Here is a 17753-nt window from a genome sequence, read left to right on the forward strand (position 1 = left end):
TAGTTCCCTGCAGAATCAGCTGGTCACCGGAGCACTGGCCCTGAAATCCTGTTTTAGGGTGACTCCTTTCCCTTGCAGGGTCCTATGGAGCCTCCTTTCTGTGTGCTAGTAGGCTGTGTGCTTCTCCACACAGACACAGCAAGGCAAGCCACTCTCCTGCATCCTTCTCCTTGCTCCCCTCTTCTTTCTCCAATCTAGAAGATGGACAGTTGCCAAAGACTATGTTCTCCCTTGTCATCTTATACTGGACAGGAATTCAGGAAAGCTGAGCTGAGAGAGGTGGAGCCAGCTGCTCAGAAACATGATGACTGTAAGTGCTTGGACACAAACAACAAGAAATACTTTCCTGGGTGATGTATATTTGTTTGATCTGGATTCATCATTGAAAATAAGTTTTAGAATTAAAGGGTAATTCCACTATACCAGGCGGATTTGGGAAAATGGAATTACAGCCACCAATCTGACCCCTCTCCCCTCCGCCGCTGCTCTTACCTTTAACCAAATGCTATATCCCCTCCGCGGCTGCCGGTGTACTATCCATACACCTTACACAGCAGCGCAGTTGGTAATGTATGTGTTTAATTTGTATGAATGGAAAGAAATTCATATACTTTTAGATATCATTTTTAACTGGTGTTTGGGCTGATTGTTTTTTGTGGATCCAATTATTGAACACTTTTATTGAAGATTCGTAAGGGAATGATTCTCTAATTTCTTAGGGAATAATTATATTCTTATTAGGTCACAATTACATCGCCTACGTTTTTTCACTCGGTTGATTTGCCCTCATTTACACTCACATGTTGTGAGACTTCCCAGGTCATTTTGACCCTTTTATCTTTCCCTGAGCACAGGATTTCAATTGATTTATTTTTGTTTATATTATCACATTCCATTTTTGGTAATTATTATTTGAGACACCCTAGGTCATTTGACCCTTTTCACCAATTTTTCGAGCACAGAATTTAAATTGCTTATTGCTTCATTAATATTTATTATGTAGTTGTTCACATTAGCACATTCCTGTAGTGCCTTTTTGTGTCCTTCATTCTTTTATCCTCACCCTTAGCGCTGTGTACATTATTTCAGAACTTGGTATTTCAAATTTTGCTCGTGAGCACTCATTGGGCAGCACGGTCACCTGCACTAACCAATAAGAGCTGCTTTTTCATAAGAAACGCTTCTCATTGTTCTCCTCAGTCAGGTGACCGTGCTTACCAATGAGTGCTCACCATTTGCAAGCAAAATTTAAAATACTGAGCGCAGGGCTGCGCTGCTGCAGCTTTAGAGGAAAAGGAGCGTTCAATTAAAGGTAAGAGCGGCGGTGTGGGGGAGAGGGGACAGATTGGTGGTGGTAATTCTATTTTCCCAAATTCACCTGGCAAAGTGGAATTACTCTTTAAAGGAGAACTATGGGGTTAAGACTTTTCCCCATAGTTCTCCTTAGGGTAACGGGAGGACACAAACTAGCGTCCTCCCGTCACCCTAGGCTCAGTATACCGCGAGCTGCTGCTCGTGGTATACTAAGATGCCGCAGCTGAAGCGGATCCCGACAATTACGTCTGGATCCGCCCAGCTGAGTGACTGACAGCTGTCTCTGCCAATCTAGAGGCAGAGCCAGCTGTACCCGCCCCCTCCCCCATCCGTTCCGCCAGTCAGCGCTGGCGGATCGGAGCGGGGAGGGGGGAATCCAGCCCCTCCCCTATCACGGCAGAGAGCCGTGACAGGATCGAGAGGTGAGCGAACGCCGGTATGTGTTCGCTCACATCCCGATCTACTGAGCCGACCTGTGACAGTCTCATTGTCACAGGTCGGCTAGAACTATGAGGTGAGTGAAAAGCACTCACCTCATAGTTCTCCTTTAAATACTACTTTACTGTAAGCAAATGTTCCGGTGGGGACCATGCTTCAACAAGGTAGCAAAAGTCCAACTTTAAATTGTGCCGGTAAAAGCCTTCACCCTGCGGAGACTGTTAATCACTTTTTGGAACAAGAGGGAGAACCTTTACTTTTCTGCATTAAATCCACAAGTCACCAAATCAAGTTAAGTGTAAAGGTTTTTACTTAAAAAGAAAATCCTACTATGAATGAAGGCCACATATGCCAAAATAATGCGAACCATGTGGCCATAAGAAATAATGACTACTGTATAGTAGGGCTGCTTAATCGAAATTAATCGATTAATCGATTTTAAAAAATTCTATTAATCGAACACGAAAATTTTAATCAGTACCAGCCCGACTGTATAGCAAACACAACCTCTCTCTGAATCTTCAAAACACTTTGAGAATGAACATAACACAAATGTCCAAGGCAGAGATTGGCCATTAGTTCATAGTGCTTCTGGATATAAATGTCAGCAATCCCTTAACTCTTTTGCTGCCAAGGCCTTTTTTTTTTTGCACACATGTTATAATCCACATTTTAGGCCTGAAAATTACTTAAAAGCCCCAAACAATATATATTTTCTAAAAGCAAAGACCCGGTAGAATAAAATGGTGGCAGTTGCAAAATTCTATGTCGTACGATATTAGCACAACTCTTTATCAAACCCCAAATTGTAGTAAAAAATGCACTTAACTTAATTTAAGTGCCAAAAAACACAATGTAATACCCATTTGTAAATTAACAAAGATGAGGTTATGATGAGTAAATAGATACCCAACTTGCCCAGATAAAAAATTGCATACATACGCGAAACAGCGACAAAATACAACACCTCAAATTGTCCACAGGAGGCGCTTTAAAAGCCCATACACCATACAGGTCATCAGTTTAGAGAGATCCATGAATATTGGCCCTAGAATTATTGCTCTCACTCTGGCGCATGCAACGATACCTAACATGTATAGCGCGATCGTTGTTTTCATACGTAGGTGCACATAGGGGGCTTAAAAAAATAATTTTAATTATTTTTACATTATTCTATTTGATCTTTTTTGAAAAAAAATCTATTATTTTTTTTCTTTACTTTATTGCTATCACATTACAAACCCCCTATGTGATAGCACATTGGAGGTGACAGGTACTCTTTAAGGTGACACTAGGGGTCTAAAATGTCACTCCAAATAAACTATTGATCAGATCATGCTCCAATAGCTTGTTTCTCGGCTTCTGCAGCTGAGGGACAGCTGAGGGTTCGGAAGTGATGCAATCAGCCTCACTTCTGGTTCCTTAGAGCAGGAAGGAGATTGGCAAATGGATGTTCATCGGTCTCCGTCCCCGTTTCCCACTGACACCTCTATCTAAACCTCTGTTTTTAAACTTTTTGCTGTTCCTCTGACACCTGACATGCCGGTCCTGGGCCCCCAGGAGGGGCAGCGAAGCCAGGGAAGCAAGGTGGGGTGCCAGGCAGGGCGGCGCACTAATCGCAGCCCTGGAAACGTTCCGGCAGCAGCTCAGCCGCCAGAATTGCTTCCACTGTATGCCAACAGTCGGCTTTACAAATGTAAACAGAGTCCCGCAGGCTTTAGCTGCTGGGAGCCTGTTTAGCCCCTTCATGACTGAGGCCTTATTTTCATTTTTTTGCACCCATGTTATATTCCACATTTTAGGCCTGAAAATTACTTAAAACCCCCAAAACATTATATATTTTCTGAAAGCCAAGACCCTATAGAATAAAGGAGCGCAACTCCTTATCAAACCCCAACATTTAGTGAAACATGTACTTAAATGCTCCAAAACACAATAAAATATCAATTTGTTTAATATAATATAAAACGAGTAAATAGATACCCAACATGCCCATGTTCAAAATTGTGTGCGTCCGTGCCACGGCGACAAACTTCAGTGCCCCAAAAAGTCAATAGGTGACGCTTTAAAAGCCCCCACAGGTCATCAATTTAGAGATACCCAAAAATACTGACCCTAGAATTATTGCTCTCACTCGGCGTACGCGGCGATACCCAACATGTGTAGCGCGTTCATCGTTTTCATACGTAGACGCACCCAACGCGTGTTTACGTGGCAACGCGCGTGCTCACGGGGGGGGGGCTTTAATTTTTTTATTGTTTTTAGATTTATTTTATGTAATGTTAATTTTAAAAACTGTTTTTTGTTTTTTTTACTTTACTTTAATAGCTATTACATAGGGGGGCTTACAAGCCTCCCATGTGATAGCAGATGGTGGTGACAGGTACTCTTTAAGGTGATGCTGGGGGTTCAAAAGACCCCTAGTGTCATCTTTACACGCCAAATAAGCTATTGAAGTGCAGATCGCACTTCAATAGCTTATTGCTGGGCTTCAGGAGCCCAGCACTGACAGCTATGGGACCGGAAGTGATGCAATCTGCATCGCTCCCGGTCCCATAGAACGGGGAGGGGATCGACGAACGGAGGTTCGTCCATCTCCTCCCCGCCGACACCAGAGAAGCAGGTCCCGGGCCCGTAGAAGGGGCAACGGAGCCGGGGAAGCACGGCGGGAGTGTCACCCCTTCACCGGGCTGTAGAAGCGATCTGGTGACAGCTGACCAATAAAACAGTAGAAAGGTATCATGGCACACTCACAAGCCAGCATGTAAAAAAACTTGTCTCACCACTAAGGATAATAACAGAGGTTTGGATACACGTCTCCTGCAGAAAATGTGAAAGACGCACAGCCGCGCCAAGGCACCTCTTATAGTGCGGTCCAGTAGGTTGGATGCCCTTAATCTAACACCTGTCTAACACCTTTTCATTGGTTTGGTCTTTGTCAGCAGCTGCTACAAGGATCCTTTAGGCCAGGTTCACACTTTAGGCCAGGCAATCTGTGACCCGCGCGGCAATCGTGCATGAAACCGCGTGGTCACGGAATCGCACACCACCGCTGATCGCCCTCGCAGTACCATCATTTTCCAATGGCACCCCAGTCACACCAGGCAGATCGTGCGGTTTCCCACTGCCCATGCAATTGCGCACGATAGCTGAAAAAACCTGCGTGTCGTGAAAAAAGGTACATGCAGATATAACTCCATTGAAATCGATGCAAGTCTGCACACGTCCTTAGGAGAGCTCAGACGGAGGAAGTTAGGCATGCCAGCCGAGAGGTTACAGCTCTGTTGTTCGCAATATGGTTTGGAGAACCGTTATCAGTTTGGGTTTAAATCTAGTTAGTGGCTTTAGGGCAACACTGCTTGTTGATTTTACAAAGTCTTCAATACATAAGGTCTATTGTAACTGCTGAAATAGATAGCACATTGATGTTCTCTTAAAGCTTCAGCTATTTTGGGCCAAGTATTCAGCAGTCACTGAGCTCCTTATTTTGTTGGCCTGGCACAACTCTAATGTGAAATGACAACATCTGCTTTGTGTTTCCTCATGCTGATGTGTGTACAAGTATAACAGTGTACATTCAACTCAATAACTTTACCACTAAGCTCATTATGGATGTCATCTATGTCAACATGAGCCTTGCCTAACAAAACCCGATGATGACTGTTTATTTTCATTATGTTTAATTGCTCCTGATACACAGAGCAACCGGAAAGTATGATGAAAAGTGTTTTCCTATGTAAAGGACAATTAATATCTCCGCGCTTCAACAGAAAGTTGGAAAAAAGTAAGCCAGCCGCCATTTAGGTAACGGGAAGGGAAATCCAAAATCCACATTTGTTGTAGGGGCATGAGTATAATGTGGCCCAAATGACTTTTAAAGTGTTACACCTTTCCCATAGTTTAGTGTTTCTCAGTCCTGGTCTTTAGAACAAGTTTTCTAAATGTCCAGCTTGGAGCATACTATTAAAGCCTAATTGAGCCTTCTATATTTAATACTATAATGTATTCAGGCTGCAAAAACCCCTGACACCCAACACGTGGCCTTTGGGCAAGATGCACCGTCTCATGTCCTGGGCTGGGCCACCACCTGCGAACTTTGCAGAGCAACACCGGGGTGCCAGACGCTAAAACACTCTCTGTGTTTTAGAACCTGGCACTGATATAGATGGTACTGTCAGCCCCACACTACAAGTATAGTGCTTGCCTCCTTGCAGAATTAGAGGGCAGCATGGGAGCATGTGATCAGGTAAGGCACGTTAAATTTCATTGCAACTGCACTGACCAGCAATGTAGGGGAGGCTATTAACTTTCACTCCTATTGCACTGTTCACAAATGTGGAGGGGGGATAAAATTTTACTGCCACTGCATGGCAACCTGCAGTGGCAGATGGGGTTGAGGGGGTTATTATTTTGGTGATTGCCACCAATGCTGGGGGTTATTATTGTGGTCACTGACACCAATGCTGGAGGTTACTATTGCAGTGACGTGTACCAATGCTGAGGGTTATTATTGCGGTCACTGACACCAATGTTGAAGGTTATTATTGAAATCACAGACAGCAATGTTAGAGGTTATTATTGTGGTCACTGATACCAATTCTGCTGGGTTTTATTGTGGTCACTAACACCAATGCTGTGGGTTATTATCATGAGGAGGTTATTATTGTGTAACGTAGGTGAATACCTGTGTAACGTAAGGTAATACAAATAACTTGTCAAATAACAGTGCAAATAACTGTGTGGCCTAACTACTGTGTACATGCCCTGTCTAACCACTGGCTAGTGGAATAACAAACAAGTCTGTTGGCAGTGAGGTCCTTAAACCTGTTTTGGAGTACTCACCCTCGAAGCAAGGGAATTTAAAACCCACAGAACTCTGCTCAGCAATACAAAAAAGAGTAGCGAAAAGGCCTCTCAAAATCCACTGTGTGCTGTGTAGGCATCCTCTGGTTAGCCGTCTGTCCCCTGACTGTCACTCCCGTAGGCTGGATTGAGGTGGATTAATTCGGCCACGCTACATCCATCAAAGTGTTTCTGGTGCAATGGAAAGGGTCCTTGGAAGGAACTGTCCTTGGGCAGAGGTCCCACTGCACAGGTAGGAGGGCTCAGTGGTCTACAGCAGAGCAAACACCTTCCTGTGACACCCCAGCTCCCTCTACTCTCCCACTGCTAGCTGTCCCCAGCTGGCAAATGTGTCCAATCACATCTCTCCAGGGTCCAGTGTTCTGAATTAAATCTGGCCTATGACTGAGGCCAGTCAGCATCTGGCTCTCTTCCTGCTTCCTCCTGCAGGCCTGTCAATCACCTGCAGGAAAATAGAGATCGCCTCCAGCGTGGTTCTCACCATCAAGGGCTTGTTCACACCAAATGCAGACCAGATCTGCATGAGTTTCTGCACCAGCAGTGCAGCATGTTTTGCCGCGTTTTTGCCGTGTTCCGGTCCATTTAAAAAAATATATATATATTTCTTTTTTTAGCCTAAAATGGGCTTTCAGTGCATTTCAGATCAGAAAAAATAGGGCATGCTGCAGTTTTTCCACATGCTCTGCACCTGAACGCTCTGGTGTGAACTACAGCCCAAAATACCATTGGAATACATTGGACGCAGTTTTGATCCGTTCTGTAACTGCTCTGCATCTGCTCCGCGCTTGGTGTGAACTAGCCCTAAAGGGCTGCCGGACAGGGCAACACATAGCATGATGAGCGATCTTCAAACAATGGCAATATTATTTCAAGAGCACTTGCAATTTTCTGGCCTGCTTGAACAAAGGACATGAGAACATTTAATATAAGCCACTGGTGATCCATCTCTGTTTATTTAACATTGTGTCTTTTCAAGCTTGGATTTGTTCATTCTGTTCATAGAGTTGAATATTATAGGACCATAATGAAAGTCCTCACTAACAACAAAAAAAAAGCAATTTCACGGTGTTTGGTGTGTTTTTAATTTTTACTCTTTCATGCCAAGGGCTGTTGCTCCAACAATAAAGGGAAGTGGCAGCCTTGGAGTCATATATTTATAGTGTTGACCTAGATCTCCAGACTGCGCTAGTATAATCATAACTTTGACTATTAACAACTTTGTTAGCCATGCGGATATCCTGTGCTTATCTTTGAAAAGTTGGGGGGGAAAACTACACACAAATGTTTCTGCATTGTATTACTTTTTAAGTACATTGAATGATTATTTTTCCAAGAGTAGAACTTTAACAGTGACCATCAGGGGCAGCGGCATCCCCATAATGAGATAGCCTCAGGCAGCATCTCATTGGAGGGGGGGTAGCAGGTGTGTGGGGGGAAGCCAGCACCGGCGACTAACAGCAAGCCACCAACGATGTAACATTCAGGCTCTTCCTTAGGATGTACTGTCTTACTCCTATGCATATATATATACTGTATATATACACTATATTGGGAAAAGTATTGGGACATGTGTTTGTTTACATCAGGTTCAACAAAACAGATCTTTGATCCATTTGTTTTGGATGTTCTAAAGTTTGAATTCGAACCGAACTCTGACCTGTTCGGCTCATCGCTATTGCTCAACTGCAGTAAAAAAAGGAAGTTCCCTATCTGGCCATGCAGACTGGCAGGGGTACCTGGATAACAATTACAGCTGAACAGAATTAGTTATTTTGGCAAGGTCAGGCAGTTCACAAATATGCATTTGGCTTGCCGTTTCGAGTTCATTTTTAAATTTTTTTTACACTCCTAAAAGATAAGCTACAGTGGTGCCAGGATCAAGTTGTTTTTCTGGGGCACTGTATCTTTAAGGGGGGTAAGCATTTAACCTCAGAGAGGAAAGAGGTAATCTGCTCATATTCTCTCCCCAAAAATCAAAAGTCCTTAAGATCATTCTTGGGCCTGGTTGGGTATTGCAGACAGTGGATCCCTAATATGTCTCAGATAGCTGAACCATTGTATGCTCTGACTTCAGGTAAGGCTGTGCACTTTGAGATGTCTGCTGGGGAGATACAGGCGGTGGAGGCATTGAAGGAGGCTATAATGACAGCTCCAGCATTGGCACTGCCTAATTACAGTAAAGAGTTTGATCTTTTCTGCCATAAATCAGGTAATCAGGCATCTGGAGTACTGACGCAAAAATATGCTGATCAGTACAAACCTGTGGGATATTACTCTCAGCCTCTTGATCCTGTCATCTCAGCAGCAGCACCTTGTGTGAAAGCCACAGCAGCAGCAGCCATGTTAGTAGAAAAAACTGCTGACATTGTATTGGGTAATACCCTGATTCTAATGGTTCCCCATGCAGTGGAGCAGGTGCTGGGACATCTTAACACGAGACACTTGTCTGCTGCAGGGTTAACTAAGTATGAGCTGGCTTTGCTTACACCAATCAATATCATCATTAAATGGTGTAATATTTTAAACCCAGCCACTTTGTTACCCGCTTTGCCTTCTCCCCAGGAGGAGTGGATACATGACTGTTGTCACACGACTGAGGCTTACTATGAGTTCCCAGTGACGGTAAAGGATGTTGCCCTGGAAAACCCGGCCATGGAGCTATGGGTAGATGGATCCAGGTATTTCACTGACAAGGGGAATGAAAGAGGCACTTGCACCTTTCAACATTAGACCGTTTCTACTGTACGGTCGCACATCTTTTGTCTAAGGAGCATGCTAGAAAACCAGCTGAAAATCTTACGAATGATGCTCGGGAGACAAATGCCGAACGGGCCGGTGTGCGCACGCGCACACTGCCCGTTCAGCATTGCGGTCATCGGAAGCCTGCCCCACAGGGGGGCTGGGTTGCGATGATCGCAAGTACAATCTGCCTGTCCAAGATGGGCAGATCGTACGTTTTTTGAATTACTTTACAACCATCACAAGACTAAGGTCTTGCGATGGTTGTAAAGTGTATGGCCACCTTTACACACACCGTACAATCCCACAGCAAGTGGTAAGATAGAAAAATACAATAGGCTGCTGAAAGCAAAATTGGGCAAAATCAAAGCTGAGACAGGGCTAAATTGGCTTCAAGGTTTGCCTATAGCTTTGTTTTCGTTGAGAACTACACCGAAACAAAAAGGGAAGCTCTCTCCCTATGAAATACTATTTGATTCAGTACCAAGGACAGGGTTGTACTTTCCACAGGCTTTAGCGAAGTCTTATGGGTCACTCACTGAATATGTCATCGGGTTGCACAGGCATTTGAACCAGCTGCACAAGAAAATATATTCATCTCTTCCAGACCCAGATACCCTTGAAGGGACTCATGACCTTCAGCTAGGTGGGTAATGGTAAGAAAGCATCAAAGGAGGGGTCTTGATCCCAGATGGACAGGACCCTATCAGGTGTTACTCACTACACCTACAGCGGGGAAGCTGGAAAACAGGGAGACTTGGATACATGCTTCATTGTAAACGTATACATGCAGCAATTATATAGGAGTGGTAGGGCCAGCTATCCTTGCCTAAGGATTTATGTGTCCTCAGCAAGACACTGAGACACACAATTCATATTTCTCTAGTTGTTACAGAAATACTGAACAAGGAATCGTGCTGTGCTTAAATACACGATGAGGTATCATGAGTGCCTGGAGGAGTCTGCTGATGCTGAGTGTCGTGTGGCATGGGCATGCGGATGGTCAAACCTACCTGAATAGGATGATCCAATTACATGAGGTGATCAGTACTCAATTCAATCACTCTAACTGTTGGGTGTGTACTATGATTCCCCCTAGTGTACGGCACAAACCGATAATAGCCCTAGCGGTCACAGATCCTAATTTATTTTATGCCTTATTGACAAAGGAGACAACCAATAGTACCCTAGCTGAGAGACCTTGGAAGGTGGCGAGAGAGAATGGGCTGCTGGTACACGGAATATCAGGAAAAGGAATAGGATTGGTCCTTGACCATGGCAGAGACTCAGAGATGGTTATGATGGGGATCACTGATTATTATCAGGACCACGGGGACATTCAGGTTGTATTAAATGGCTGTGTTAACATAGAAAACCAAACTACGTGTCACTGCCTTAAGGATTGCTCCAACTGTTTTAATGAAACCTTGAAGAGGTCATTAAAGGAGTTGAATGTAACGGAGGAATGTGAAGGGGATTATGAGTTCACTGATTTAAATATGTACAACCAGTCTCTGAAGGAAATAGTAGACTCCCAATTGAAAAACCACCACATGAGCGTTGAAGCAAGAGTGTTACCCAGTTCATATTATTACGTGTGTGGCCGAAAGGCCTATAAGTGGTTGCCGCCAAAGGCAAGTGGTACATGTGTGCTCGCTAGATTAATTTACACCACTAGAGTTGTCAATACTACGGAATTATGGGAAGCCCACAAAGGGAAAGGTAAAAGAGATCTGTGGAAGATAAAATGTACTCTATTGCAGCGGCGCAAAGGGAGATGGACCAAATTGGGAAAAAGTACTCAGTATCTCTGTTTGGGGATGCTTTTAAGGCATGGACTTATGCCCCCTCGTTCACAGGCTGGGGACATGAAATGATTAATAGGGTAAATGATTATGCTAATGCTTCTAATATTATGATGGTACATGTTTTGGAGGCCCTGAAAGAGGAAACGGATGAGCTAATCGAAATACGAAGGCAGGTGATTGCTAACCACATGGGATTAGACATATTGTTTGCCTCACAAGGGGGGTTATGTAAGGTAATTGAACAGGAATGTTGTACCTATATAGTTGATAATAGCTATGATGTGGAAAAGCATTTAGCAGCAGCAGAGGAATTGCAGGGGAAAGTGCATGATATTTCTAATCATACATTGGACTTATCAGAATGGGGTGGAGGGTGGATGTCCTGGCTGAACCCTCTATCATGGTTCAAGGGAATAGGAGAATTGTTTAAAACCTTTTTGATAGGACTGTTGAAAATTCTGGGGGTAATCTTAGGGGCTGTTTTATGTTTGTATTTATGCTTCAGATTGGTCATATTTGCATGTGTAGCAATTTGTAAGGGAAAAACTAAATCTGATAAGAAAACCTCAGATGTTCCTTTTGATTTCCTTAAAGAAATGGCAGAAAGGGAAATGTCAAACCTATATTTCATCATTGATGACCTCCACGATGACCTATGTTGTTATGCTGTTGCAACCAACTTTTGTAAGGATATGTCAAGTCATGGTAAGCCGTGTTGGCGATAGGTGATAAGCATCCGTGAAGACCATGGGTGTGTCAGACTAAAATGAATGTATACAAGAGTTGCGATTTGTTGCTGACTTCGGAACACCTCCTATACAGCTACTATATTTTGTGCTGCTGTGTTCCCCATATATATATGCTAATAAAACAATCAATTTGGAGCCATTCTTGCCTACAGGTATTTTATCCCTTTACACTAGCAGATACAAGTAAGTCTCTTACCTGTCACTACAGATAAAATGAATCTTTTACACAACTTAACACTCACAGACAACATACAGGAACTGGGCAATGACATCACTACCAACTTGTTTTTATTAGTGCAAGCTCCCGGGTCATTGTAATAATCCCAAAACGAGCAGGCAGGATGGAATATTTTATTGGGTGCATTCTTCAGCTGGGGCAGTGACTTGTAGGAAAGGTAGGATAAGGTTGACAGCCCCATAGCTTTACTGTGATATAATGTGTCACTACATGTTCACTTTCATATGCTCAGTGTGACTGCCCTGGGACATGCACAGTGTTGGAGAATAACAACTTCACAGGCTTTTCTGGCTATGGTCCAGCAAAACAGATTTAAATTGCAGCTTTTAATGAACCAGTAATAGAAATGTCAAGTCCATAAATCTCTAGTGAGGGGAGATTGAGGAAGGACTGTGATTTCCAGCATGGCAGTCTTAGCTCTGAAGTCTACTCCAGTCTTTGAACAGCCACCAATACATGATATATATGTTTTTAATTACCATAAATAGCCTTTGAAGTGAACATGTGTCCATATTTCAGTATTTATAAATGCTGACCAAGCAGTAAAAAAAAAACAAAAAAAAAGCTTTAAAACAAGATCTAATTTACTTTTGTAGCTTTGTCTGGCTCTTCAGTATAATTTATTCACAGATCTGCTCATCTGTGGATGAAAAAATCTACATGTTTCGTCTGCAACAGAGGGACTTGTAGTTCTCAGTGGGGTACAAGTATAGTGATGTCAATGCAGTTGTAATTTATGGACTACTTCCTATATGTGAAAAATGTGAGTATGTGCTACGAGGAGCGGCTCACCTAGTTAAGCTTCAGGAGAACAGTGTATGCTGCCAGGACAGGGAGTACATTACTAGGCGGCATCTGAGATATCGTCGTTCACTTGGCACTTACTGCCTCAAAGTGAAAAATGTTTTTAAGCTGTTTCAAATGCTAGTTTAACCACTTAAAATGGATGCTGCTCCTTGATTTTAAAGGGGTTCACTTCCTGCAGAATCAGCTGGTCCCCTGGGCACTGATATCCTATTTTACGGTGGCTCCTTTCCTTTGCAGGGGCCTATGGAGCCACCATTGTGTCTGCATTCACAAACACACAGGCATAGCAAGGAAAGCCACTGCCCAGTCCCTCCATGTTGGTAGATGGACAGCTGCATTAACCCTTTCCCTGCCACCGCCGTACGGCAGAACAAAACTGTTCCTGAAACGCCAGCTCAGTATGCCTTACGGCGGGGGCATTTAGTTTTGCTATAAACTCATGGTCGCTTTAGCGACCATGAACTTATAGCAGAACTGTCCCCTGGACGGTCCCCTTTAAAATTAATAGCCGTCATCAGCGGCTCACAAGCCGCTGATAACTATTACAAAAATGTCAGGCAGGCAGGGATCTGTGTCTCTATGGATCCCCGCTGCTCTCCCCCGCTTGTATGGCAGCAGCGGGGATCCGAAAAGAAATGTCCAGCGGGGGGGAGGGGGGAGGAGCCAGTGGTGGCTGGCGGGGAGAAGGAGAGAAGCCACAGCTTTCTGGATGGCCGAGCGGTGAGATCGGAGCCGCTGTCAGTTTCTGAATGACAGCGGCTGTGTGCGTTGCCGACCGGAGGATCGGTACATATCAATGAAATGTACCGATCCTCTGTGTGCAGAGCAAACACTATAGCGATCGTCTGCTCACTCGTGTTTGTAAATAACTGGGGACACATAGTACTATGTGTCCCAAGTTATGAATGAACAGGATGCGATTTACATCACTCCCTGTTCATTCATGATTTTCTCAAATGGGGAGAAGCACTCGGTACAGAGGCTCCTCCACTTTCCAAAATTGCTTGATAGTATATATTTTACTCTCAACAGTTTCTGAATGAATGGGAAGCCTCTGTACTGAGTGCTTCCCATTCATTGAGAGCTGAGGCTGCAGAAAAAGAAATGAGGACTGTGTCCTCAATTTCAAAAAGGGAAATGTGAGATGTGGCAGCGCATGGCAAAGCTTTGGGACTCATTGCCATGCGTTGATACTTTGTGTTGCAATTAAAAGATACACCTGTATCTTTACCACAACACAAAAACGATTTTTAAACACAAGTTGCTTATACACAGTTTTGCATTCCTTCATTTACCTTTTTTTCAAAATAGTTATTTATTAACCACTTGAAGGCCATAGTGTTTCACCCCCTTCCTGGCCAGGCCATTTTTCAGTATTCAGCGCTGCGGTACTTTGACTGATGTTTATTCCGTCATGCAACGCTTTACTGAAACGATTTGCATACCATTTACAATACAGTTTTATCTGTTAGGTTTAGTCAGAAAATAATTTGTTTTGCGCAGATACTGATAGGGCTTTATCAATTGAATTGTGTATTTTTATCGGTTTAATATGAATTTGAGAAACATTTGCGCAATTATCACAGGACCTACAAATTTAGTAGCACCATCTTTTTATTCTACCAGGCCTGTGCTCAGAAAATATATGGTTTGGGTTTTTTGCTAAAATGGTGTTGTCAGTTGAGGTGCAAAATGTTCTGGAGGGCTTGGCAGCAAAAGGGTTAAAGTAGCCAGCCAGAATAAGCATTGGTGTTTTAACTGCTTTTTTTTATGCTGGTGCCTCTAGGTGGCAGAACAAAATAGGCGTTGTCCCCAGTTATATTTTTGCAGTGAAACACAAACTAGACTAATACTAGAACATTCTCTGTACAAAGATGATCATAGCAGATAGGGGCACCAAAATTTGCATGTCTACAGGCTCCAGTGATGGAAATCTGCTCCTGTGTATCAGAATGGAAGGTAGGGGGAATAACGTGTTTATGTAAACATTACTGGCATTGAAATTACCAGCAGTAGAACTAAATTACGTACCCATGAAGGAGGGTATACTAGAAGAGCACACGAGTGCAAATTGTGCCCATACTTTCCAAGCATGATATAAAAATTATTTCACTTTAGTTACTCCCAATCCCAACAGTGGCCTCTGCCATGATTTTAGACTGTTTTGGTCCTTGCCTACCTTTGCATGCTCCACCTCCTCATGTTGCCCTCTTATCTAAAATATTGGAGTGGGAACCGCTCATATGGCCACAGCAGGTGTGCAGAGCCAAGAGTTCAAGTGCAGTTTAAAGCTTTAGCATTTGGCAAAATGCCTGAAAAAAAAAATCAGCTTTGGGTTGACTGATCCTTTATTGGAAACTGGTACCAAGACCAATTCAGGTTTGGAGTGTGACAGAGAAAAGACAGACGACTTATTAGAACACATGCTGCTCTTTAATAAAAACAGGTTAATTGTACAAAAACCCTAAATACCAGTGTGTACACTGTACACAATCAAATGACTTACAAGAATGAAGTTACATATATACACATACAACTGAGGATCTTATTTGTAGGGCTTTTTAAACAGTCTTGGGCCATGAATGGCCTTGCTGAAAGAAGCAGGGGGGTGGGGTGACAATTGTATGCTACAATGCCACTGGTACTAAAGCTTTTGAATTAGTTGCCATGCAAGACACTAACAAATACTAAGCAAGCAAAAGAAAAAGAAGTTTATTTGTAAGTAACAATTCTTCTTAGAGGCACCGAGTTCACTCCTCAGCCGCCATCTTGCATAGGTACTCCTTGTCAATTTTAAAGAGGCGCCAGCCTTCTTCAGTGGACAGATCTGATGCTCCACGCCTCTTGTAGAACCTGATCGATGGCTCATTCCATTCTGCCACCAGGAAGTGCATGCTGCTACAACGACACTTCACAGCAATCTAACATATAAATAGGACATGGTCAGGTTGTGTACACTGAAAAGATGCTTTGGTTGCTATACAATTACAGTTTACAAGAGTAACACATGTTGCTTGAAAAAAGCCTAAAAAACCTCCAAAAACAGGCCATTGCCCTTGAAGGGCATTTAAAGCTTAGTGTTGGAGTAAGAGCAATAAATAGTCAAGACCCCCGTCAGATTTTTCTTTAGACATGTCATATGGAGGATTTTTTTTTCCACTTTCTCAGCAGAAACCAAGAGGGCAACAAGCAATTTCCCCATTGGAAGATGCCATGCACCTCTGTTCCATCTAAAAAATGTGGAATTTGCTTCACTGTCTGCATGCATGCATGCATGCATGCATGCACACCATGCATCTCCCCAGCAAGGACAGCACGTTTGCAAGCTTTGATTTGGATATGCTCTGCCAGTATTGGCTATGCACCCTCTATACTTTGGGTGATCATGTAGGAAAGGCTGTTTATATTACACAGCAACAGCCACAAGCACCCCCAAAATATATATGGTACCTTTTCCTGGGACACTCAGACACTGTTTAGTTTCTTTAAAAAGCTGGTTATTGATTGCCGATACACCCTGGAGGTCTCCATTTATTGCCATGTACATCCGAGGATGGGATGTTAGATTAGAGTTGGGGAGCACATTAAAAAAAGGCACCTCACAGGGCAGTGTGGTTTCCACACAGATTTGCAAATGCATGCTACCAACACCACTACCTTTAATATAGTGTTTGGGTACTGGCAGTTTTAGTAACAAACACCTGACAGGATGTTTAACTCAATTTACCCAAAATGTTTATACAATTTAAAATGAGGCACTTCTGTATTCACTAGGTCTATACAAGTCCCACCTTTACATCATGGCACAGTTTCCATTTCAGACCAACTCAACTATTCTAAGAACTGGCAATGTGCAGGGGGGAGGATAGTAGCTTAATATATTCCAGTTACAATATGGAATAATTTCAGACACAACATGTTTAGCCGAGTTCTTTAGGCATTCAGGACAACCACATAAGCAAGGTCTAAGTTTTTATAGGCACTTGGGCTAGACTAAAGCTAGTATTGATTAACTGCAGTTACAAAACTGTCAAGAGTTGGTCGTGGGGCGGTTTAAGAAATTCAGTTGGGCAATTTTGATTTTACATATGTTCTGGTGTGACATGCATCTGGCTATATTGTATACCACTGCAGGAAATCATCATGCCCTATATAAACCACCCATAAAACTGCCGTATCGGCATTTGAATTACTCACCTGACTCAAGTGCTTGAATATCTCTGACCCGATGCCTGATCCTATAAAAAAGAGAGAAATCAATACAATCTGCCATTCAAATCCAGACAATAAATAAAAAAGCAAATGCTTTTAAGATCTGAAGATTCAATGCATACCTCTTAACTCATTCATGACAAAGAAGTCTTCCAGGTACAGAAGTTTTCCTATCCATGGGTCGTATGTGAAGTAGTACATAGCAAACCCAACAATGGTGTATCCTGTGAAGAGAGAAAAAAGTTTAGCAGGGATCATAATAAAACCCAAGACACATTAGCAGCCATCTTATATTGCCATCATCTTGACATACACATTTCATAATACAATCAAGACACCTGACACCGTCTCATTTTAATGAGAAAGTATTCAGATATTTTATGTGGTAAAACCACCAAGCAACAGCAGCAAGACAAAAGAAAAAACCATTATGCAAGTTAAGGAGCATTTTCCTTGTACACGGCAGTTCAGAAAAGTTGTCCATACGCGAACATCTTCAAAATGATCCCATACAAAGATAGAAAAGTCTGTTTTAGTTAATGAGCACTAAATCCCAAACTGAAAAGATGGATTATAGGACGACAA

At 42.9% G+C, this 17753-nt stretch overlaps 1 protein-coding gene across 1 annotated transcript in view; it reads right to left on the bottom strand.

Annotated features, from left to right (window-relative positions):
• Positions 1-15368: 15368 nt before the first annotated feature.
• The window catches only part of SAT1 (spermidine/spermine N1-acetyltransferase 1), a 6188-nt gene continuing 3803 nt past the window's right edge, over positions 15369-17753 (bottom strand). Inside the window, exons 4-6 of the mRNA XM_018570796.1 lie at positions 17291-17392; positions 17154-17194; positions 15369-15877 (exon numbers count right to left, since the gene is read on the bottom strand). Of these exons, the coding sequence (XP_018426298.1) occupies positions 15707-15877; positions 17154-17194; positions 17291-17392 (314 nt within the window). The 3' untranslated portion in view covers positions 15369-15706. The remainder of the gene's footprint in view (positions 15878-17153; positions 17195-17290; positions 17393-17753) is intronic.

Source organism: Nanorana parkeri, unplaced genomic scaffold (assembly GCF_000935625.1).
Source record: "Nanorana parkeri isolate BGI_ZX_2015 unplaced genomic scaffold, ASM93562v1 scaffold1597, whole genome shotgun sequence".
In the NCBI taxonomy this organism is placed as follows: Eukaryota; Metazoa; Chordata; class Amphibia; order Anura; family Dicroglossidae; genus Nanorana; species Nanorana parkeri.